The sequence below is a fragment of the Zeus faber genome, assembly GCF_960531495.2.
Source record: "Zeus faber genome assembly, chromosome: 1".
Classification (NCBI taxonomy): domain Eukaryota; kingdom Metazoa; phylum Chordata; class Actinopteri; order Zeiformes; family Zeidae; genus Zeus; species Zeus faber.
Window position 1 is genome coordinate 27,594,825 of NC_137193.1, and position 20,000 is coordinate 27,614,824.

Consider the following 20,000-nt stretch of genomic DNA (forward strand, 5'->3'; position numbering starts at 1 on the left):
TCCATGTTAACAGAACCTTAGGTAGCCTGCAAGTGCTGTACTTCCAGGAACATGCCTTATTTTTTGATCACTGCGAGTCAGTCAAGTGTCAGATTTATTTATTTATTATTTGGTGATCATTTCAAATCATTTGTGGCATCTTGTTATCTACATCTTCATCACATATTCACCTACTTCTGACAGGCAAGTCTGAAAATGATCTCTATTCATTTTGCATCGATTGAGTTTGGTGTCTGTGCTCTACTGCTCATCACTCCTGGCGAGCAACAGCAAACATAGGCATACTTAGTGAGCTAGAAATATTGGAGTGATGAGTTTGAATACCCCCATTTGATCGAAGAGTAGAGCACAACAGGTGGATGCAGAGGCGGTGGAAGGAGAACAGGAACGTAGGAAGGGCAGGACGGGTTGGCTGCTTAAATAAGCTGCCCCATTATATGCGTGGAAGTGTGTGGTGCCGTCCACTTGTCTGACAGAAATAGCCCCGCAAGCCACACAACATATCGTTGCCATATCTGAGGCTTTTATTGCAAGAGACCCACATATTGGGCATAACAGCCCAACTAGTCTGAGTTACTGGCTTCAGAATTTATCCAGTATTGACAGAATAACTTCAGCCAACTGCCACGCAACGGGGCAATGCAGTCGCCAAACAACGTGGTCACAATTTGATCGCGTTGACTCCCAATGATTTAAAATGAGGCTTAGGTTGAATAATATTGGAGCCTTCCTTTGAATTCAGAACTCAGGTCCAAATAATACCAGTGATCGTGCTTGCATGCTGCGGTGCTTAAATTTCAGCATGCATGTGTGTGCATAATACCGTCGGTCCATGGACCCAAGGACCATGGACTTGATTAATACTGATTTAGTGCCGTTATGTATGTGCATTTGTGGATGTCAATAAGTGTGTTGTGTGTCTGAGCATGATATCAATCGCTCTATACAGCTTCCGTCCCTGTCATGCTCTCCGAAATTATTAAATATTATATATTTTATCCAGGAGCCACACGTGGCACCGATCCAGAAAGCCCCCCCCCCCCCCCCCCACCCCTGTCACTCAAGCGTCTTCTTAATTCCCTGCCTGGCAACTGTTTGCCAACTGAAGTGTTAATGCGAGCACACGGTAATTGGCAAGTGGCGTTGTTTCTGTGCCAGCGTCTAATCCTTTTAAGATAATCCAGGCTAACATGTGTGAGCGACAGCCAGATGGAAACTCCTCACCTCTGTCAGCTGGACTTTGTGGAGGGGTGGGGGTGGACGCTCACCTGATTCTACTTTGCATGAGATCCTGGACCCTTGTGTTAATTGGTCGATTGAAAAAAGCAGTTGACATTATTTGGAAATAAATTAATCAGTATTTAGTAGTTTGAATTCCTTGTTTAGCAATGGTAATCAAGCGGTAAGCAATGGTAATTAAATTTTATCATAATTTATTTCATGGCTCCGTCGAATATTTAATTCTGATTGGCCGATAGCCGTAATCAATAGTCAGTTATTCTTGAATAATTACCGCACTCTGTTCATAATTACCAGATTCACGTTCAAGATTCAAGATTCAAAAAACGTTATTGTCGATCACATAATGACACAAAATTACCGCAACAACATAAAAACATACCTTAATGAAAGACTCACATAAAATGACATTAAAACACAAACAATTCCATAAATAAATGAGAGCAGGCGTGCAAAGCTGCATTAAAAAGTCGTAACGGTCTGTTTGGCCTTGTTTAAAATTTGACATTGCAGTGGGAATGAAAGGGGTAGGTTTGTAAGCACCTGCCTGATGGGAGTAGCTGAAAGGAGCGCTGAAAGGGGTGTGAAGGGTCCTTGGTGATGTGAATGGTCTGAAAATTTTGTTTGAGTGGTGCCGGTGATTTTGGTTGCATGCTTAATGATTCTTGTGAGTTTTTTTCCCGCTTTTCTCTGTGAAGAAGTTGTACCAGGGTGAAATATTGAATGTGAGGACTGATTCTATGAGTATCAGTGTACTGCTGTTAAAATGTCCTGTCAGCCTTTAAAACCTTTCAGCCTCCTCAGGAGAAACATGCGCTGTTGGGCCTTTTTTCTGGACTCTGTCCCCATTTTGTGTGAAGGACAGCTTGTGGTCAATGTCAGTGCCCACGTTCGTAAAGATCTCGACCTGTTCCACCACCTGCCCCTCCAGCCTGAGTGGTCCAGAGAGAGGGTGTGGGGTGTCAGGTGCCCGACGACCCCCGCAACACAGCTCTTTGGTCTAATGTTGTAGGTAACTCTCCAGAACCAGAGGGACATGGTGTCCACATACTGCCTGGATGTACTGCTCACCTGTAAAGTGGGCCACCATGGCGATGTCATCAGCATATTTCAAAAGTGACAGCCGGTTGCAGTTTCCTTTGTGTATTTGGAGAACAGGGCGCGTGGCAAGACACAGCCCTGTGGGACCCCAGTATTCAAACCAATATTGCTGGATTTAAAACCGTTCACTATGACTCTGACAGTCCTTAATCCAGAAAACCAATGTTGTGTTGAGCTGTCGTTTTTGGAGGAGGTGCAGAAGTGTGTTTGTGTTCATTATATTAAAAGCAGATGAAAAGTCCATGAAAGGTCCATGAATAAAATCCTGACATATGAGTTAGTAGAGCTGAGGTGCCTAGCCACTGTATACAGAAGGGTTAGGCTGGCATTCAACTCAACTCCCTGTTTCGCCTAGTAGGCAAACTGGAGCGGGCCCAGACTCTGACCCAACATGGTCACCCTCTCCATGCATTTGCAGAGGATGGAGTGCCACAGGCCGGAAATCGTTCATGGCTTTGGCATGGGGCTTTTGGGAACAGGGATGATGGCTGTCTCCTTCCATGCCCTGGGGACGAAGCTGGCGTTCAGGAACAGCTGGAAAAGCTGTGCCGCCACACCGCCCAGCTGAGCCGTGCGCTCTTTCAGTTTCACTCGGAGAGGATGGAAACGACCTTCCGCTCCTCCACACTGATTGGTGCGGGGGCGTAGCTGGTGTTGGTCGGGGTCCTGTCCTCCACGGGGTCAGTGCTGTTTAACCTGGAGCAGAAGGTGTTCAGCTGCTCTGCGAATGAGACTGGGTCTGGGGACTTGCACCTGGGCTGGGTTCTGAGCTCTACCAATCATAGTGTGGAGACCCTCCCTCGCATTTCCCCTGGTGAACCTCTCCTCCGTCTTATTTTTGTAGCGGAGCTTGGCCAGCTTGCTTTTGTGCTTCAGCTCACTTTTCAGGTCATTGATTCGTTTTTTGTCTCCCTGTATAGATGTTGCTCGTTTTACACAGCTATGTTGCTGTGGACAATTTTTCTCAGCGGTAGCTCTTAAACTAGGCATACTAGTTATATAATCATTTCTCACCAGTATTCAGTCTAAATGTATTCTTTTGTTTCATAAGTAGACATGCAATAAGCGGGATAACGTGCAGTCAGCCGGTCATTATCGCAAAAAAACTAGCTACAAACGTGCAAAATAAACCATCCAGAAAGAAAGAAAGACATTAAGACCGTAAAACGTTCCTTTTTTTAGCTCTTAAGCATTACATGCCGAAACAACAATGAATTTAAGTAGAACAATTTCATGTTTCGGTCAAAATCATTATACCCGTGCTCTTTTAAATTCATTACATGATATAATTTAATTGGATGTAGCTTTTAACATGGAGCTTATAGCTTGAAACCTGATGGCCCGCATTTCCTCCACCCACCATCTTTCCCTGGAGCTCTCCGCCTCTTTATTCTCTTTTGGATTTTTCCGTGGCTTCTTCTCCTAACCCTACCCTCTTTTATTTTTTATTTATTTCTCATTTTTTTTATTATGAAAGTAGCAGCAAGCAACTTACCCAGCGAGGGTAAAAGAGAGGTAAGCCCAAGCCTCGCCGTGCCCCATACCAAGTGATTTATCTTCACTCCGCTGTGTGTGTGTGTGTGTGTTTGTGTGCGCGTGTGCTTGTGTGTGTGTTTAGCGGACCTGTAGGCAGTAAGCCAAGTTGAGGCTCCTCCAACTGTTAAAAGTTTGTCAAGTGGTGCTTGTGTGTCCTGCAGCTTATGTCCCTGATCTACTGAGAGGCAACTCTATCTTCAATAACCCCCCCCCCCCCCACCCCTCTCTCTCTATCTCCCTCCATCCCTCTCACTCCCAGACTCTCAGTTTCTCTATTTTTGGGCCACGTCAGGTGTCGTCCTTTCCGCACTGTAGCAGAATAGCGATCACATCGCCTCAGTGGGATGCGCTGCAGCCTTGAGAATTTTAGGTTCACACCACCCGTCTCGGGGGAGTTTAGATGTTTGGTTGTGTGGGTTCCCTCCCACCACCACAAAGACACACAGGGTATTGTAAATGGTGTTTGACTGAGTCATAAGTGCCTGTAGTATTGAAAATTAGGAATAATCAGTATGTATAATAATATTAAAGGATAAATATTGAAATAGAAATAAAATATAAAATGAGAAATGTAATAATCAGCTCCTATACTACTAATAAATAGATATAAATATATATGAATACAATTTTTAAAATTAATATAAAATACCAATAATCAGCTCCTAAAGTACGAATAATAAATAAATATAAAACAAATATAAATTTAAAATACTTATGATTAGCACTCATAATACTACAAATTAATAAATATATATGAGTACATACTACCACTAATAAAAAAGTAATGAAAAGTAAAATAATATAGTGAAGAAAATAGATGGATAAATGAGTCTGTTTTTCTTGCCATTCTTTCTTTCTTCCTTTCCCTCAATTTTATTCTCTATCCATCACCCCCTCCCCCCAATCTCTCTGGCTATCTCTCTCTCTCTCTCTCTCTCTCTCTCCCTCTCTCTCTCTCTCTCTCTCTCTCTCTCTCTCTCTCTCTGTCGCTCTCTTGCCTTTCGTTTTGTTTTGACATTCCTGCAATTGACTGTTTTCTCTTGGATCCTCCCTCCGTCATAAATCACTGTCACCCCACTTCTTGGAAGCAGGAAACCTGTGTGTGCGTGTGCGTTTGCGCGCGCGTGTGTGTGTGTGTCTGTGGTTGCACATCTGTGTGCATTTGTCATTATTTAGGAGATAGAAAGGATTTTTACAGTATATCGTACCACCTCATCAGGTACACATTTCATACACCTTGTTTGCTGGGACTCTCTAATTTCCTGTGTGTGTGTGTGTGTGTGTGCGTGTGTGTGTGTGTGTGTGTGTGTGTGTGTGTGTGTGTGAGTGCATGTGTGTGTGTCTGTGTGTGTGTGTGTGTGTGTGTGTGTGTTGTGTTTGGATGTCCTTGAATGAAAGGCGAATCAACAAAAGCATGTTTATCTTGGAACACAGAGGGACGAGGCTTGCTGGACTGCACCTCGTATGGAAACGAAGCGAAGGGTTCACCGGCTCATTTTACGGACATGAAACACGGAAATGATACCAGAAAGGAAAAAAATGTCGAAAACCATGTAGATACACAGAAGTGCACACTGTATACGTATGTATATATAGGGTAGACAAATGCATATGTTTTTTACACACAGAAAATGTAATGAGATACATGGATGGATGGAGATATGAATGAATAGATGCATGTAGGTAGGTAGGTGGAAAGAAAGATGGATATATGGATAGATCTCCTCTTATCTTATCTCAGTCAGGTGTTCCCTCGTGGTCTACCGGAGGAGTTCACCCTGGTCTTCACGCTGGTGCTGAAGAAGCCGTCGCTGAGGGACACCGTCTACCTCCTCCAGATATCAGACCAGCAGGGGTATCCACAGGTATGTCCCCGTTTGTCCGTCCGCTTCTACCTTCTTATTCCTTTTGATGAGCTGCTATTCTCTCCATCATGTGTTCCATCTTTTCCCCATGCTCCTTCTCTTCCGCCTTTGCCACCGTTTGTCTGCTTTTCAGCCTCATTTTAAGAAGGTGAGACTGAAGGGAAGGGGTTTTCGGGAGAGAGGGAAATTGTCCATCACCTCCTTAAAAGGGCTCTACTTTAACTCAAGTACAGCACTCTAGTACAATTTTGAGGCACTTGAGTAATTCCATTTTCTTGTGACTTTTTACTCCATACAATTTATCCTTATATACATTCAAGGGTTATTTCTTTTGAAACCAATATTGCATGTGAGCAGTTGATAGAGAGTTCACTTTTATTTTAGACTCTACAGACATTGGACCCTCAACTCTTTGAACGTAACTAACAGAGCACTTTTACTTGTGTGTTCATTCGTTCGTGCCTACTCCCTCCCTCCTTCTTTCCGAGCTTCCTTCCACCTGTCCCTCCCTCCCTCACCTCATTCCTTCCTTGCAACAAGGTACTTTTTCTTTCTTTCTTCCTCCGTTCGTTAGTTTGTTTGTTCTTTTGTTTGTTCGTTTGTTCCTGCCTTCCCCCCTTTCCCAGCTTCCTCCCTCGCTACCACCCATCCTTCCAACATAGTCATTTTACTTTGTTGACAAACACTGACTCTATAATGTAGTAAAAAAAAAGAAAAAAAAAACTTCAGAAACTCCAGAAACTTCGAAAGGGGAAAAGCTCTGATTGGAAACATGTGGGTGTAAGGCAAAGGTCTGTTCGTTGTTCGTTCCTCCCTCTCTTCCTTCCATCCCCCGTTTATCCATCTTCCTCCTTTCCCCTCCATTATTTCTACCTTCCATTACTCCTTTGCGCCGTCCCGTATCCTTGCTTGGGATTTCCTTTTCCTCCTTGCATCCCGCACACACTTGTCCATCATCTATCTTCATTCTTTCCTTTGTGCTTTCCGCCTTTCCTTCCTACCGTCTTTCCTTTCTTCCATCCTTTCCTTCCTTCCGTCCTTCCCTCCTCCTTCCATCTGCCCCCCCCCCCCGCCATACTCCAATTCTCCACTTCCTCCTACTTGTGAGTCACGTCTCCTCGTTGTGGGTTTCCCTTTTGCCGACCTCCTCAATCCACTCCTCCTCCCCCCCCCCCCACACCCCCCATCATCACCATCCAGTCCCATCTCTCCCTCCTTTGCATCCCCAACCTAACTGCTTGTCACGCGTGTTGGGTGATGAAGCGCCACGGTCCCTGTAATCACCAGGAGTCCGAGGCCAAATTTAAGTGCTGGATACGTATGATGGATGGAGGCCACGGAGGCTCATTAGAGGCTGATTGATCGGCCGTACCTCCGGCACGTGTAATTAATACGTCTTCCGCCTCCCTCCTTTCACTGCGTTAAGTGCCTACTGTCTTCCTACCATGTAAGCCCATCAAATGTACCCCCCTCTCTCTCTTTTGAACCTCCGTGGCATGCCAAAGACAGGGCTAAGTAAGCTGGCGGGGACATATCTGGGACATGGCACTTCATTAAACGGGGACCTTTTTTTTACGGCGTGTTGTTTACATTTTCCCTGTGACGTTTTTAGGGTTGTGTGTAAAGTGGTGTTTGATATACCACCAGTCCTGCCAGAGACATTACATTCTATTCCTCCCCGGCGGCTGCTGTTCTGCCGTTCTTCCCTCGGGAAGGTGGCGGCTGCACTGTAGATTAAGGAAGAGAATGCGATTTTCTATGGGCTGAGCGGCACCTCTGTCTTGAGGAATCGATTGTGCTCTCTTTGACTTGTATCTCCTCTTGTTTGTCCCTTTATCCAGCCCGCTCTCTTTCTACTTACCTTCACCGCTCCATATCTCTCATATCAATACCTTTCCCCGGGAATTCAATCTTCTTTATCTCATTTCTCCCACATCGGCTCCTGGTTCCGCTTTTTCATCAGTTCTCCCTGGACCTGAACGGCCCCGAGGGCACCTTGTCCCTGCGTGCCCAGGGGTCGAACCTGGCCTCGGACCCTGAGCCGGCGGGCTGCGTGTTTGCTGGCGAGGGTGTGCAGGCGCTGCTGGACCTGCACTGGCACAAGGTGGCGCTGAGCGTGCAACGCGGCGCCGCCTCTCTCCACGTGGACTGCGGCTCCATCGAGACAAAGCCCCTGGAGCCCCGCGGCGAGGTGCCCACTGACGGACACACCCTGCTGGCCGTCCGGGCCACCGATGCCGGGCCCGCCCAGGTACGAGCTGAACATCAAATTTCTGTTTTGGCTATCACCACCATCTTGACTCCCAAATCTGTAAAACACCCAAGACCACGTACTATCCAAAGTTTCTCGAGCAGAATATGCTGATGATGCCCTGCTTGCGGAGATTCTTGGTGAATCTGCCCTCTCAATGTAAACTGTATCGGAACTTGCCATTTCACATTTTTCTCATGAAAAGGGCTGCTAGGCGTTGCAGTCCTTCTAAAGCTAAGTAAATCTATAAACATGAAGTAAAAGGATATTGGCCTGACATACTAAGCTATCACTGCGGTTTTCAGTTGAAAGGACCCTGTCAATGTATATCCCCACAGGAAAGGTGACGCATATTATGCCTTGGATAATGATTGGACTAATCACTGGATTATACCCTAGAGAAATAACAAACCATTATGTTTTAGTCTTTGTTGATCTCTTGGTTATAGTCAAGTGAGTTTGCTTCCTGACTGTCTTGTTAGAGCATCTGAACTTAAATAACTGTGATGTATCCCTCTACGTGGACTAAAGCTCTCACTCATTACTTATTGAAGATATCACATTACTGCCCTATAGGGAAGGACATCATGGTGCTTTATGGAACAGGATTCCTCACAATCCTGGCCCATGGAGTTTTAACAATGTGCTAGACAGACTAAATCTCCTTCCTCAAAGATCAAGACCACATTTCCGGACAAGGGATGGGAGCAATATCGTCCTGTAGCTCCCTCAAGCACTGCCCATAGCCCCTTAGCACCCCTTAAGTCATTGTGTGGAAAATTTGGCTTTTGTCATTAAAGTTCCTGTGAAGTCAATTCCGAGATTTGTTTCTATACATGTTAGAAAGTAATTGCTGAAAACATGTGAAATGGAAAGACTGAACAAAGCCCCGCTGTCCCGCCGGACAGAGGGGCTCTGTTCCGTGCACGGAGCCGGAACAGAGCCCCTCTCCCTGGGAGTGAGTGGGAGAGCCACCTGTAACAAATATCGCATTTTCTCATGTTCTGTTTTTCACTTCAGAACAAAATCAAAGCAGCGAAAAACAGCCCGTTATAGGTTTTCTGATTTTTGAATTTGTACATGTATAGTATATATTGGATTAGTGGTATTTGACCTCTCTTGCGATTGGCTGTGGTTTCAGCGTCTTCAGCGGACATGCCCCCAGCATCCCAGAACAAACGGAACCGCCTTTTTTTCCACGATTTCGAAATCGCATTTTACATACATGGCAATTTTTTCAATCATTAGAAATTGACTGGGTGGTTAATAGCACATTTTTCTGTGGTGTGAAAACTCAGAACACATACTTATTGTTGCTTTACAGGAACTTAAAATGATTCGCCCGGTGATGTCTATATACATGTCCATTTTGAGCACAGGCTCAGCCTCTCACACCTTCCTCCCTTGGAGTTTGATTTAAATTGGTGCGGATTAAAACAAGAGAATGGATCTTTGGTGAGCTGGACTCATTAGCAATGTATAGATCCAGTAATCAAGGCACTTAGCCCGGAAATCAGCTTACCGGGTTAGATAGATAGCCGCCTGGTGAGATGTTTTCTTTCATTTATACATACGTCATCCACCCTGCCCGCTGGCCTAGTTTTTATGATCAAAATAATTACAATGGTGTCTCTTTTTCTGCAACGCTCTATCCAACGATCCTTCAGATGGACATCCAGCAGGTGATGCTGTATTGTGACCCCTCGCTGGCCATCCAGGAGGCCTGCTGTGAGATCCCTGGAGCCCGGGTAAGGACTGCTAACAAATTCTTTGACTTAACACCTTTCCTGTGAAGCAAGCAATGAATAAAGACTGTTTCTTTCTTCAGATATAGTAGACTATTAGCAGTACGCTAATATACAAGAAGTGTACTGTACTCAGGGGTGGAAAATCCTAGGTTCAGAAAGTAAGGGTCCTGCCATGTTTTTGCTCCAGCTATACGCTGGTCCAGCTGATTGAACTCATCAGTTGGACCTGATTTGAGGCTAAATTAGCATCAGGCTCATCATAATTCATACTAATTAGCGAGTCCACATGGTTGTCTCAAAATCTCCGGAGTTGAATTTTACTGTTTTTATTAAAACTGAACTTTCCGCCATTTTCCGACTACCATACCACAAAATATTTTGTCCAAATGATACAGCTGTATCCAGCACAGTGTTTGACTCACTAAGTTGTAATTGTTAAAAGTAATTGATGAAGAGAAGAAGAATTGACGAGGACATTATTCCATTGTGTGCAATTTTGTGAGTAATTGTGGTTTACTAAAACACAAGGTATTTTTGTGCCCCGCCAACTGAATCCTCCGGGGCGGGGTCCACAGACAAAATGAAGGTGCGTGGAACACAGAGGCCCAAACGTTTTGGAAGGGGTACAGCGCTCTCGAAGAAGAAAGGAAGGAATGAAGGATCTGGAAATGGTTTTGTAGCGATTTGTAGTAAAAGAAGGAACACTCTGCTCCGTTCATATCCCAATGTGCCAAAGAAAGGACGTTGACGTCATTTGAGAGAGAGAAAGAAGAGCAGACAGGAGCACATGACGATGCTTTAACACCTCAGACTACACTTTAAACACCTTTCTGTGGTTTATGTACCAGTGTCCAGTCGTCCTTGATGCCACCGCTTTTTTTTTTTTGTCGTTTTCTTTCTGTGTTTTTTTTTTTTAAGAGTTGGTTTTTTTGCTTTCAGGAACATACAGTGGCGCTGGCTTCGTTTGATCAATGCGCTATATAATGGAGAACTCCTATTTAAGTTGGACGTTCCCCAATATCGCCTTACTGACAGAGTTGTGTTTTAACTTTTATTGGCATATGGGGATGGGGATGGTGCAATTAATTATTTTAGAGTTGTCAGATTGTAACGCTCACATCCATTGCTCTGGCTGATTCTGAGTGGAAGAAGTTTTTTGGTAGGTTTTGGGGGACTTTTTGTTTTGTTGCTACGGTTTTGTGTAAAGCAATGCTGCTCCGGCATTTCCAAATGGAATGGAAAAATACGGCAAAATTAAGTACTACTACACATACTACTTTGACAAAAGTAGTATGCGTTGTCGTCGTTGTCAGTGGGACCTGTTTTCACTAAATAAAAAACAACCTTTCGTCCAAGGAAAATAATGCAAAATGAGCTAAAACAATTGTCAGAATGTGCATTGACTAGTGAACGGGCTAAAACCCTATTTGAGACCTGTATGGTCCTTTAAGTGGACAAAGGAGGTAATACCCATTATTTTGTTGCTCATGCTATATACTCTTGTCTGCAGTGCCCCCCTGACGTCCCCAAAAGCCGCCGTGCCGCTGAGAACGACCTGGTGGAGAACACCTTTCACCAGGTAACACTCACACACACCAATATGACGACCTTTACATTGACAGAACATATTTATCAAACTGTCTGTAAAGCTGGGGTGGGTTGGGGGGGTCCTCTCCTGGTGTTGTCCAATGCGATGTGACTGCGGCAACGTTTCACCTGAAATGGTTGTCACCTCACATAGACAGAGTGGACGCACGTTGCCTGGACAGCAACATTTTTAGCGGTTGTGACGCAGTGCATGTGCTATCAGTGCTGAGAAGAGGAGGGAAAAAATATATAAAATTGAAAATTTTATGAATTAATAAAGTGGGCTGTAATATGATTTTATCGAGGCTTAATGAGTTAAAATCTGAAAAAAATCTGAAATTTGAGATTGATATCTGGGGTCATGAGATGGTGAGTACAGAATTTGGAATGTGATGTGGCTAAGTAAGTACATTTTATCAAGCCTTTCAAAACCAGAGCTGCAAGGTGCTGTAAATAACCTAAAATCGAAATAATCCAATCATCAATACTCAAATGATCAAAAAATTATGAATTTCATTTTTGATTAATTCAGGTCAAATGTGTGAATTCTTAATGTTGCAAATTTGAATTTAATCCAAAAATATTATAAATTGCCACTATAAGAAATATGTAAATCAATGCGACTGAATATAACTTATTCATATATCAATGACAAATGTCCCCGTTACGCATGGTGTTTTTTTTTTTTCCTTCATTCAATAAGGAAATTTAGTAAAATATTATACATCTAAAATAAAATTACAATGTTTTGATTTGCTTTATTTAGAGGAATGGGACACTGGAATGGTTCCCTCTCCAAAGAGGGAGCAATCGAGGCGCAATTTGCCCCGATTGCTCCCTCAGAGGACACACAGAGGAGAGTAGAAGATAGGAGCGTTTTTGATCGACACCATATTATTTTGCTATTTTAGAGATTCTTTATGAGCTAACTCCATTTGTCCTTCATTACTTTTCATATACTTTTCAAATATTAATAAATAGCTGACAGTTTGTATGTTTTTACCTGCCTCTTTTATCTGGTTGGCGATTCAGCGATTTCAAGGTCAAGGGCTTTCACTCCCGTCCGGGAGATACCTGTAGAGAGAGAGCGAGAGAGAGAGAGAGAGAGAGAGAGAGAGAGAGAGAGAATCAATGTGCTGCACGGTAGAATGAAATTGGATATTACCCATTTTAAATCGTATGAAGAATAGAAAATCAATATGTGGCGATCAATGTTTATATTTTGATGAAAAAACGAAATAAATAAAACTAAAATGCCAATGCTTAAGCCTGGCGGGCCACTGGGCTTGCAATACACTGGGGGAAAACCCTGCCCAGTGCTAAAATGGCAAAATTGGTCTTTCTCGACGGGCTGCCTCAGTAACACAGATAGCTTCGTGCAGTGTAGAAAACTTGATGAATTGAGAGAACCGCATGGAGAGAGAAAATTCTCCTCTCAAATGTATTTATAACGGCGGCCTGATACATAATTATCTCCCTACCGCCCGTGTAGGCTGCTCGTTTTACTTCAGCATGGTTCATATTAACGGAGCCTTGATACCATTATCTATTCATTAGACCAGGTGTTTGTCTTGTGGAGGGCCGCTGCTCGCTAAACGCTCGACACAGTCCAGGAGAGTCCAATCAATCCCATAGATCGCCCCGGCCCGACCCAGTGACCATTACTCTCCTGCTCTCCCTAAGCAGGTCCATCCCTGCCCCTTACGGGTTAGTTTTAGTCCGTGCAAACTCATTAAGTTATAATTCCTCCCAACCGAAAGACGTGCATGTTAGGGTAAGATGCTCTTGCCAATTAATTCCCGGTCAAGGCATCGGTCAAGAGCTGGAGTTGGCTCCCGACCACTGTGCTGTGGATGAACAAATCAAGAGGACATATTTCCCGACAGGGAATAATGAAGTGTATCATCTTCTTCAAGTTTGTCTTCTTCTTCGAGGACTATACTACAGCACAGTGTTTCTCAAATGGAGGTGCTCGTACTCCTATGGGTACTGCAGGGGATACTTTTTTAAAGATTATTGGTGATATGTAATGTTTAAAAAAACACATACGACATACGTCTTCTATTTCTTCTTTTTCCTTCGGCTGCTCCCGTTAGGGGTCGCCACAGCGCACCATCTGCCTCCAATTCAGTACATCATTTGTTAATTTTATTTTTTTTCTCCCAATGCCAATGAAGGCACTCAGCTGAAAAAAAGATCATAGAAGGGTTACCCTACTAAAAAAAAGTATGAGGACCACTGCTGTAGTATTGAGCTTCCTGACAACTCCAACAGTAAAGGGTGTGGAAACATTTTTTTTTATCAATTGAATTGGGTGTTTGCTTCTATGTGAAGGGTGATAATGGCGTATGGTCCATTTCCTCATCCGGACCAATAACTCACATTTGGTGCGAGCTGCACCACATGTCCAGTCAAGCGCCACTCGAAATAGATACTGCAGGTCAAATGAAAGATAATTGAAGGAAATAGCAAAGGTGTGCATCTCCCTGTAAGTGTTGGGCAGAGCGAGACGGTTCATCACACAAAGCATATGAAACAAAAACCAACAAGATTCCACCTCGTCGTGGACGCAGTATACCTGCGGCCGGCCCCGTCATGGCGCCACAAAAGGGGAAATAGTTGTGTTTCACTTTCCTGCTTTAGCTTTAGCTCTCAACGGCCCCTGTCCTGTTTTTTCATCCAACTTTCAAGTCGACAGCCCAAAAGTCAAGCCCCCTGGGAAGACACTTGCCTGCCTCCGTGTCCTTCTTGACTTTTGCCGTGTCACCGAGCAGAAAAGACCTTAGCCTTTCAATCTGCCTTGAGCCTTCCCTTGACCTCCCTCCAGCAGTTCTCCTCCCTCTCTTTTGTCCCATTGTCTCTCGTCCAACGCGCTCCCCTCCCACGCAAGACACTTTCCACGTAGATTTCTGCTTTTTTTTCTCCATCCATTTTCGGGGTGATTTATAGCTCTTGCACTCGGCGAAGAGTGTTTTACCGCTCTTTCTGTTTCTGTTTTTTTTCCACCCCTCTGTTTGCCTCCGGACCAGACCACGCCGGTTGCAACACTTTTTTCCGACTGTTTCCTTTGAACCCCCCCCCCCGCGATCACATGTAAATGACCTGTGACGTTTCGACCCCGGTTTTGTTGTTGGGAAGCTGACGCAACCGCTCGTAAGAGAGGCTTCGCTTTGATTGTAAGACAACACGTTTGAATAAGGAGTCTATCGGGGGGAACCAAAAACAACCCAAAAACGGAAGACCTCAGAATGTCCCTCCAGTGGATCGGTAGTTTTGCTGGAATGTGTGGCCGTATCCTGGAAGACTCCGGCCGTCATTTGAGGCATTGAGGAAGCACCAGGGTGATGATGTACTATCATGGGGTCCATAATCTATCGTTCATTTTTCCTTTGTGGATTGAGCTGGTTTGTGGATTACCATGGAGTCCATGGATTTCAACAAACTTGGCTTGTGAACCAGTTGTTCTCAACTTTTTCCTCTCTTAAAAACCTCTTAAGGAGGTATTTAAGCGAAAACAGCAAAACCTTGCTCAAAACAGTCATTATTCTACATTCTCTAATCATTTTGCTGGTGACCCCCTGGGGCTTCTCAAAGGACTCCCGGGGGGGACCTTGGACCCCGCATTGAGATTGTGAATCATATAGGCTGCTATCGCGTTACGTAACCATTTTCTACTCCTACTCCTTCCCTGGCTCCTTCCTTGTTCTCTCTCTCTCTCTTTCTCTCTCTCTCTCTCTCCCCAGGAGATTTTTGCGTCAAAGGAGCTGGCGGAAAAAGTACGTCTCTGGGTGACTTACGCACAGACACGCAGACACAAACACACATTTTTATGATTTTGTTGCCGCGCTACAGAGGCAGCTTCACCGCTGGCTTCCAATCAGGGAGACCATGTGGGCCAGTGGAACTAAACCTCGGAACTCCGCTTGTTCCCACAACGGTTTTAGGTCGACGGGGAGTAGGAGCGCCGGTCGCACCTGGACGGTTCTGAAACAGCACACTATTGTTAAAGTATCATTATTCCTGCTGCTTCTCGTGGGCTTGTGTTCTCCGGCCGTAGTCAGGCGTCATCTTTCAAGGGTCGGAGTTCGCAAAGTGGAAACGGAGGAGGCCTCAAATGTCAGTTGGTGGTCTCAGTTTGGCCCAAATATTGACTTGGTTATCTGGTTTGATCCTATCTTCCCAAGAATTAAGCACTGATGCCTTTGAAATAGGTTAGGCTGGAGGTAATTCTCTTATCTTACCTTATGTTATTTTTCGCATAGCTTAGTTTCGGTTAGCTTAGTTAAGAACAGCAAAGCTTGCACATTTCCCCACCCATTTTCAATCAGTTACCAGATGCTCCATCACTCTCTGGTATTGCTGTCAGGGGATGCATTGATGTGATGAGTCGATGAATAATAATATCACTACCTGGTGTACAGCAACTGGCACCCATCTGCTTACCATCGCTAGCTCATCTTCTTCACGCCATTCCGCCGGAGAGAGCGTCGCTACGCGCACTTGGCTGTCTTGCTTCCATGTGTCAAGAGGCTATTGTCTGCTCTGTCAATCACAGCAGACGTCACATTGTCATGAAGGCCCGTGCTTTGCTTTGCCAGTCAAGTTGTTGTGCAACGCGACCGTCAAGCCTGGAGTTAGATCTGCCGATCAGAAGCCATGCAGCAGTCATCAAGCCCGGGGTTAGCTTATCCGGCTAAAAGTGATTGTCTGCAGCCTGGAATTAGGACTGACGTATACATTTTAGGAAACACCTCCTTCCTGAACTCTATTAGAATCCGAATGCAACTAGGAAAACTTGGCTTGTCTCGATCTGAGAGCCAGGCCGAGGCTGTGATATTATAACACACAAAGCTGGCTTTACACTGAATCCGAAAACGAATCCTCCGCCTTCTGGTGTCTGTGGTACTGCATGTCTCTGGCTTTGGCATCACAAAATATGTCACTTGCTTACTATTACATACTATTTTCAGTTAATGAACATTTTACACTTCCGCTGGTAAGTGCTTGCTAAGCACTAAAGTACTAATTAAAAAATAGACCCTTAATACATTCATATTAAAACATTTAATGAATATATTATATTATTATTATATATTATTACATATTAATGAAGGTGAATATGATTTCATGCGATGTTAACATTAATAACATCAATGATTAATATACATAATTTATTTACTTTAAGTTTTAATCCCGTTTCCAATAACCCTAGTTTGTCATACCAGGCACCAGTGGCTTCTGGTGGAGTGTACAATCTGAAATTATTCACAAAATTTCGAGGCATCTGGACCCGCTTTGAATGAGGATTTGACTCTCCGTAGAAATGAATGAGAAAACAAATAAATGAATGAACAAGACTTCTGGTGCGTTGCTGTCGTCGTCCGTCGGGTTCAGTGTAATGCCGGCTTTAGGGGAAACGCTCGACTCGCCTTTCACGTGCGGGTTTGCCTTATTCCCCATTTCCTACCATCTTTCTCTTCGTACACGTCGCGAGGATGAGAGCGCGGCGTCCGACTCTTACTGTACACGACGACTTGTTTTGGACGCCCCACGGCTACAGCGCTGGGAGGTTTCAGGAAAAAAAAAAAAAAAAACTCATCGACCCATTACCGCTGTTTGAGCCGGCAAACTCATAGATCTGCACTTCACGGGAGGTTGGCAAATGAAATGGAAAGAAAGGCAAACTTTTTCCCTTCTGTAACAGTTCAAGATTCAAGATTCAAGAGGTTTATTCGTCACATACATATACACACTTTCATTCATATATGCAGTGAAATGTCAATAAAAGTAGAGTTAGTTCAGTTAGATAGTTATTTTTTCCTCGTCTTATTTATTCTACCGATATGCGCAAACTCCGCTGCATAAATAGGAGGCTTGCCTGAATCACCGGGTGGCAGCATCAGCTTTAATTACACGCTTCCCCCTAAAAGCGCCCTCGTTATTTATAAGAGTTATCCCTTTATTTGTTCTCTGTGTTGCTCTCTCCATTTATTGGTGTGTGTGTGTGTGTGTGTGTGTGTGTGTGTGTGTGTGTGTGTGTGTGTGTATGTGTGTGTGTGTGTGTGTGTGTGTGTGTGTGCGCACGCGCGCCCTCCTGCGAGCAGTGGCAGCTGGTCCATTCATTCCTGTGCTGAAAGGGTTTCGGGCGTTTCTATTGATCGCAACCACAGGACCGATTGTGTGTGTGTGTGTGCGTGTGTGTGTGTGTTTCCGTGTGTTATAGTGTTTGTGTGTGTGTGCGTGTTTTGATCCGTTTTAAGGGGTTTGTAAATTTTTCGATCCCACTTGTCCACTACAGTCAACTGAACTGAACTGAACTTAATCTGTACTTCAGTGGCACCAAAGGCCGCAGCTCAGTCGGCATAACAGCGCCACTCGTTGGCGATACGAGGAAGTGCAAGTGTAGCATTCATTTCAACTCGAATTGAATTCCATTTAATGTCATTAAATTCCATTTAATTCACAAAACCGACCGTCAGTTATAGGGCAATTATGTTTTTGAATGTTTACCGGTCAATTTTAGCTCAGTACAAGTAACGGTACCTTAAATGGTGCCCTAAGGACATGAAGTGTTATCTTGATTTTTTTTTCCTGGTCTGAACCATTTTCCTGGTTTAGCTTTCACCAGCTTTTTTTTTTTTTTTTTACTTTCTTACGTGTCTTTGTCAGTTCTTTTGCGTCATAATGTTATTTTTGTCTTGGATCCAAACATAAGAATCTGAAACACTTAACTGCCATTTTTAAGATATTCTACATGGAATTTGACGGCTCTAGGTGCGGAAACATGCCCTGAGAGAAAAAATAACAAAAAGAAAAGCTCAGAAACGGGAGACGGGAGAACGGGGACATAAGAACTGCGGTCGTCGCCGTATGAATTAATGAATTAATATTGTTAATATTAATGTTCTTCCCCTCTGTCTTTCCCTTTTGTAGTGTGCTGGTTGTATTCTTCTCAGTAGGGAGCAGAATGTAAGCATCTGTGATGGTTACTCCCACCTCTTCAAACGGGTTTTTGAAAGCGAGACGGGGTCATTGAACGTACCGCTGTGCTTCTCTTGCAGCTTGTAAACCAGGACGGCAGACTGCCCGGCTTGAAGGGGGAGAAAGGCGACCGGGTGAGACACAGGAACACACACAGACACACACAAAGATATAACAATTTGGGGCTTACGTGTGTGTGTGTGTGTGTGTGTGTGTGTGTGTGTGTGTGTGTGTGTGGGTGTGGGTGTGGGTATGCGTGTATGTGTGTGTGTGTGGAATGCATGACCTCATCGCATGGGTCTGGGCTTGCAACAGGGTATCTGAAAATAGAGTTACTCAGGCGTACACACACACACACACACACACACACACACACCCACATACACACACACACACACACACACATACACGCGCACACACACACCTTCGTTCATTACACCAAAAAACCCTATTTTTTTCAAGTTAATTTTTTTTTTTCAATAAATGAATTAAACATTAAACATTTCTCAATTTCAAGTTGAGAGCACTTAAAAATATACAACAAATGCAACACATGAAAGCATTTTTTGGATGACGCAATGTTTTTTTCAGCGTTCAGCAAACATCTACACTATTAACACACACCTCCAACACACACACGCACGCGTACACACCACCGACACACACACTATATGGCTGCTGCCCAGTCCCTCGCAAATATTAACTCTTTAGCGTCCATCGATTGTGTGCTTCTCCAACAAGCCATCGCTCTTCTATCCTCCTCTCTCTCACTTCCAGGGCTCTGGCTGCTCCGGCTCCCACTCAGAACTGGTAATGATTCTTTTTTTTACTGATCTTTGTGGGATAGAAATACAGTTTTTTTGGAGGGTATTTTTTGGGGTGGTGACTACACACAGCATGACCCAGTGTCTCTTTTTCCACAGTGCTCAGAAGGACCCCGGGGCCATAAGGGAGAAAAGGGTGAGCCGGTGAGTGACCCCGCCACCCTCACCCACTCACTCCCTAATAAGCCGTTAGCTAAAGTTGCTTACAGATGCAGCTCTCTGGAATGGCCGGCTGGCCTGTGACAGGCTAGTGACAGATCCCAACTTATCTATTGTGTTTCAATGCTGCTGTATACTATTTTTATTTACATACTGTACTCGTTGGCAGATCCGGTATGAATGGATATGTGTTTGAGTGTCTATGGCAATGTTTTTTCATTTTTTCTTGTGGTTTTTGGGGTCAATATATTTGATTTATTTAGAATTCATCTAACAATTCAAATAATGATGCCACATTTTGTAATAAATTGTCAAAATGTGACAAATTTGATCTTTAATGTGTAACATAGCATCACATGCACATCATGCAATAACTTAGTTATTACAAGTAACTACGAAATAACTTAATTTAGCCGCCATTTGTGAGAACCTTTTAGGCAAATGTAGTGGTTATTAAAAAGGTTGCACGTTTTTTATGAAGCAATATATTATGTGAAAACACACATAAATTACAATCTTCATTCATATCAAGCGTCACATATCCACACATTACGCACTAACCACCGCATTGTGTTCAGTGTTATTACATAATGAGAAGGTGAAATTTGTTTTGTTTTTGGAAGTTATCATAAAACACGGATGTTATTACATAATAATTGAGGTCAAATTTCCTACATTTTGGCAAGTTACTACCAAATTCAATATATTT

At 43.9% G+C, this 20,000-nt stretch overlaps 1 protein-coding gene across 5 annotated transcripts in view; it reads left to right on the plus strand.

The window, feature by feature from the left end:
- col16a1 (collagen, type XVI, alpha 1) overlaps positions 1–20,000 on the plus strand; it is an 82,454-nt gene that overhangs the window by 18,746 nt on the left and 43,708 nt on the right. For 2 of the 5 annotated variants that reach the window (XM_080004716.1, XM_080004719.1), the window contains exons 5-13: positions 5,618–5,741; positions 7,705–7,992; positions 9,660–9,740; positions 11,251–11,319; positions 15,071–15,103; positions 18,261–18,296; positions 18,389–18,442; positions 19,086–19,118; positions 19,232–19,276. In XM_080004716.1, coding sequence (XP_079860842.1) covers positions 5,618–5,741; positions 7,705–7,992; positions 9,660–9,740; positions 11,251–11,319; positions 15,071–15,103; positions 18,261–18,296; positions 18,389–18,442; positions 19,086–19,118; positions 19,232–19,276 — 763 coding nt within the window. The remainder of the gene's footprint in view (positions 1–5,617; positions 5,742–7,704; positions 7,993–9,659; positions 9,741–11,250; positions 11,320–15,070; positions 15,104–18,260; positions 18,297–18,388; positions 18,443–19,085; positions 19,119–19,231; positions 19,277–20,000) is intronic. The other 3 variants (XM_080004718.1, XM_080004717.1, XM_080004720.1) reach the window with 3 other exon arrangements.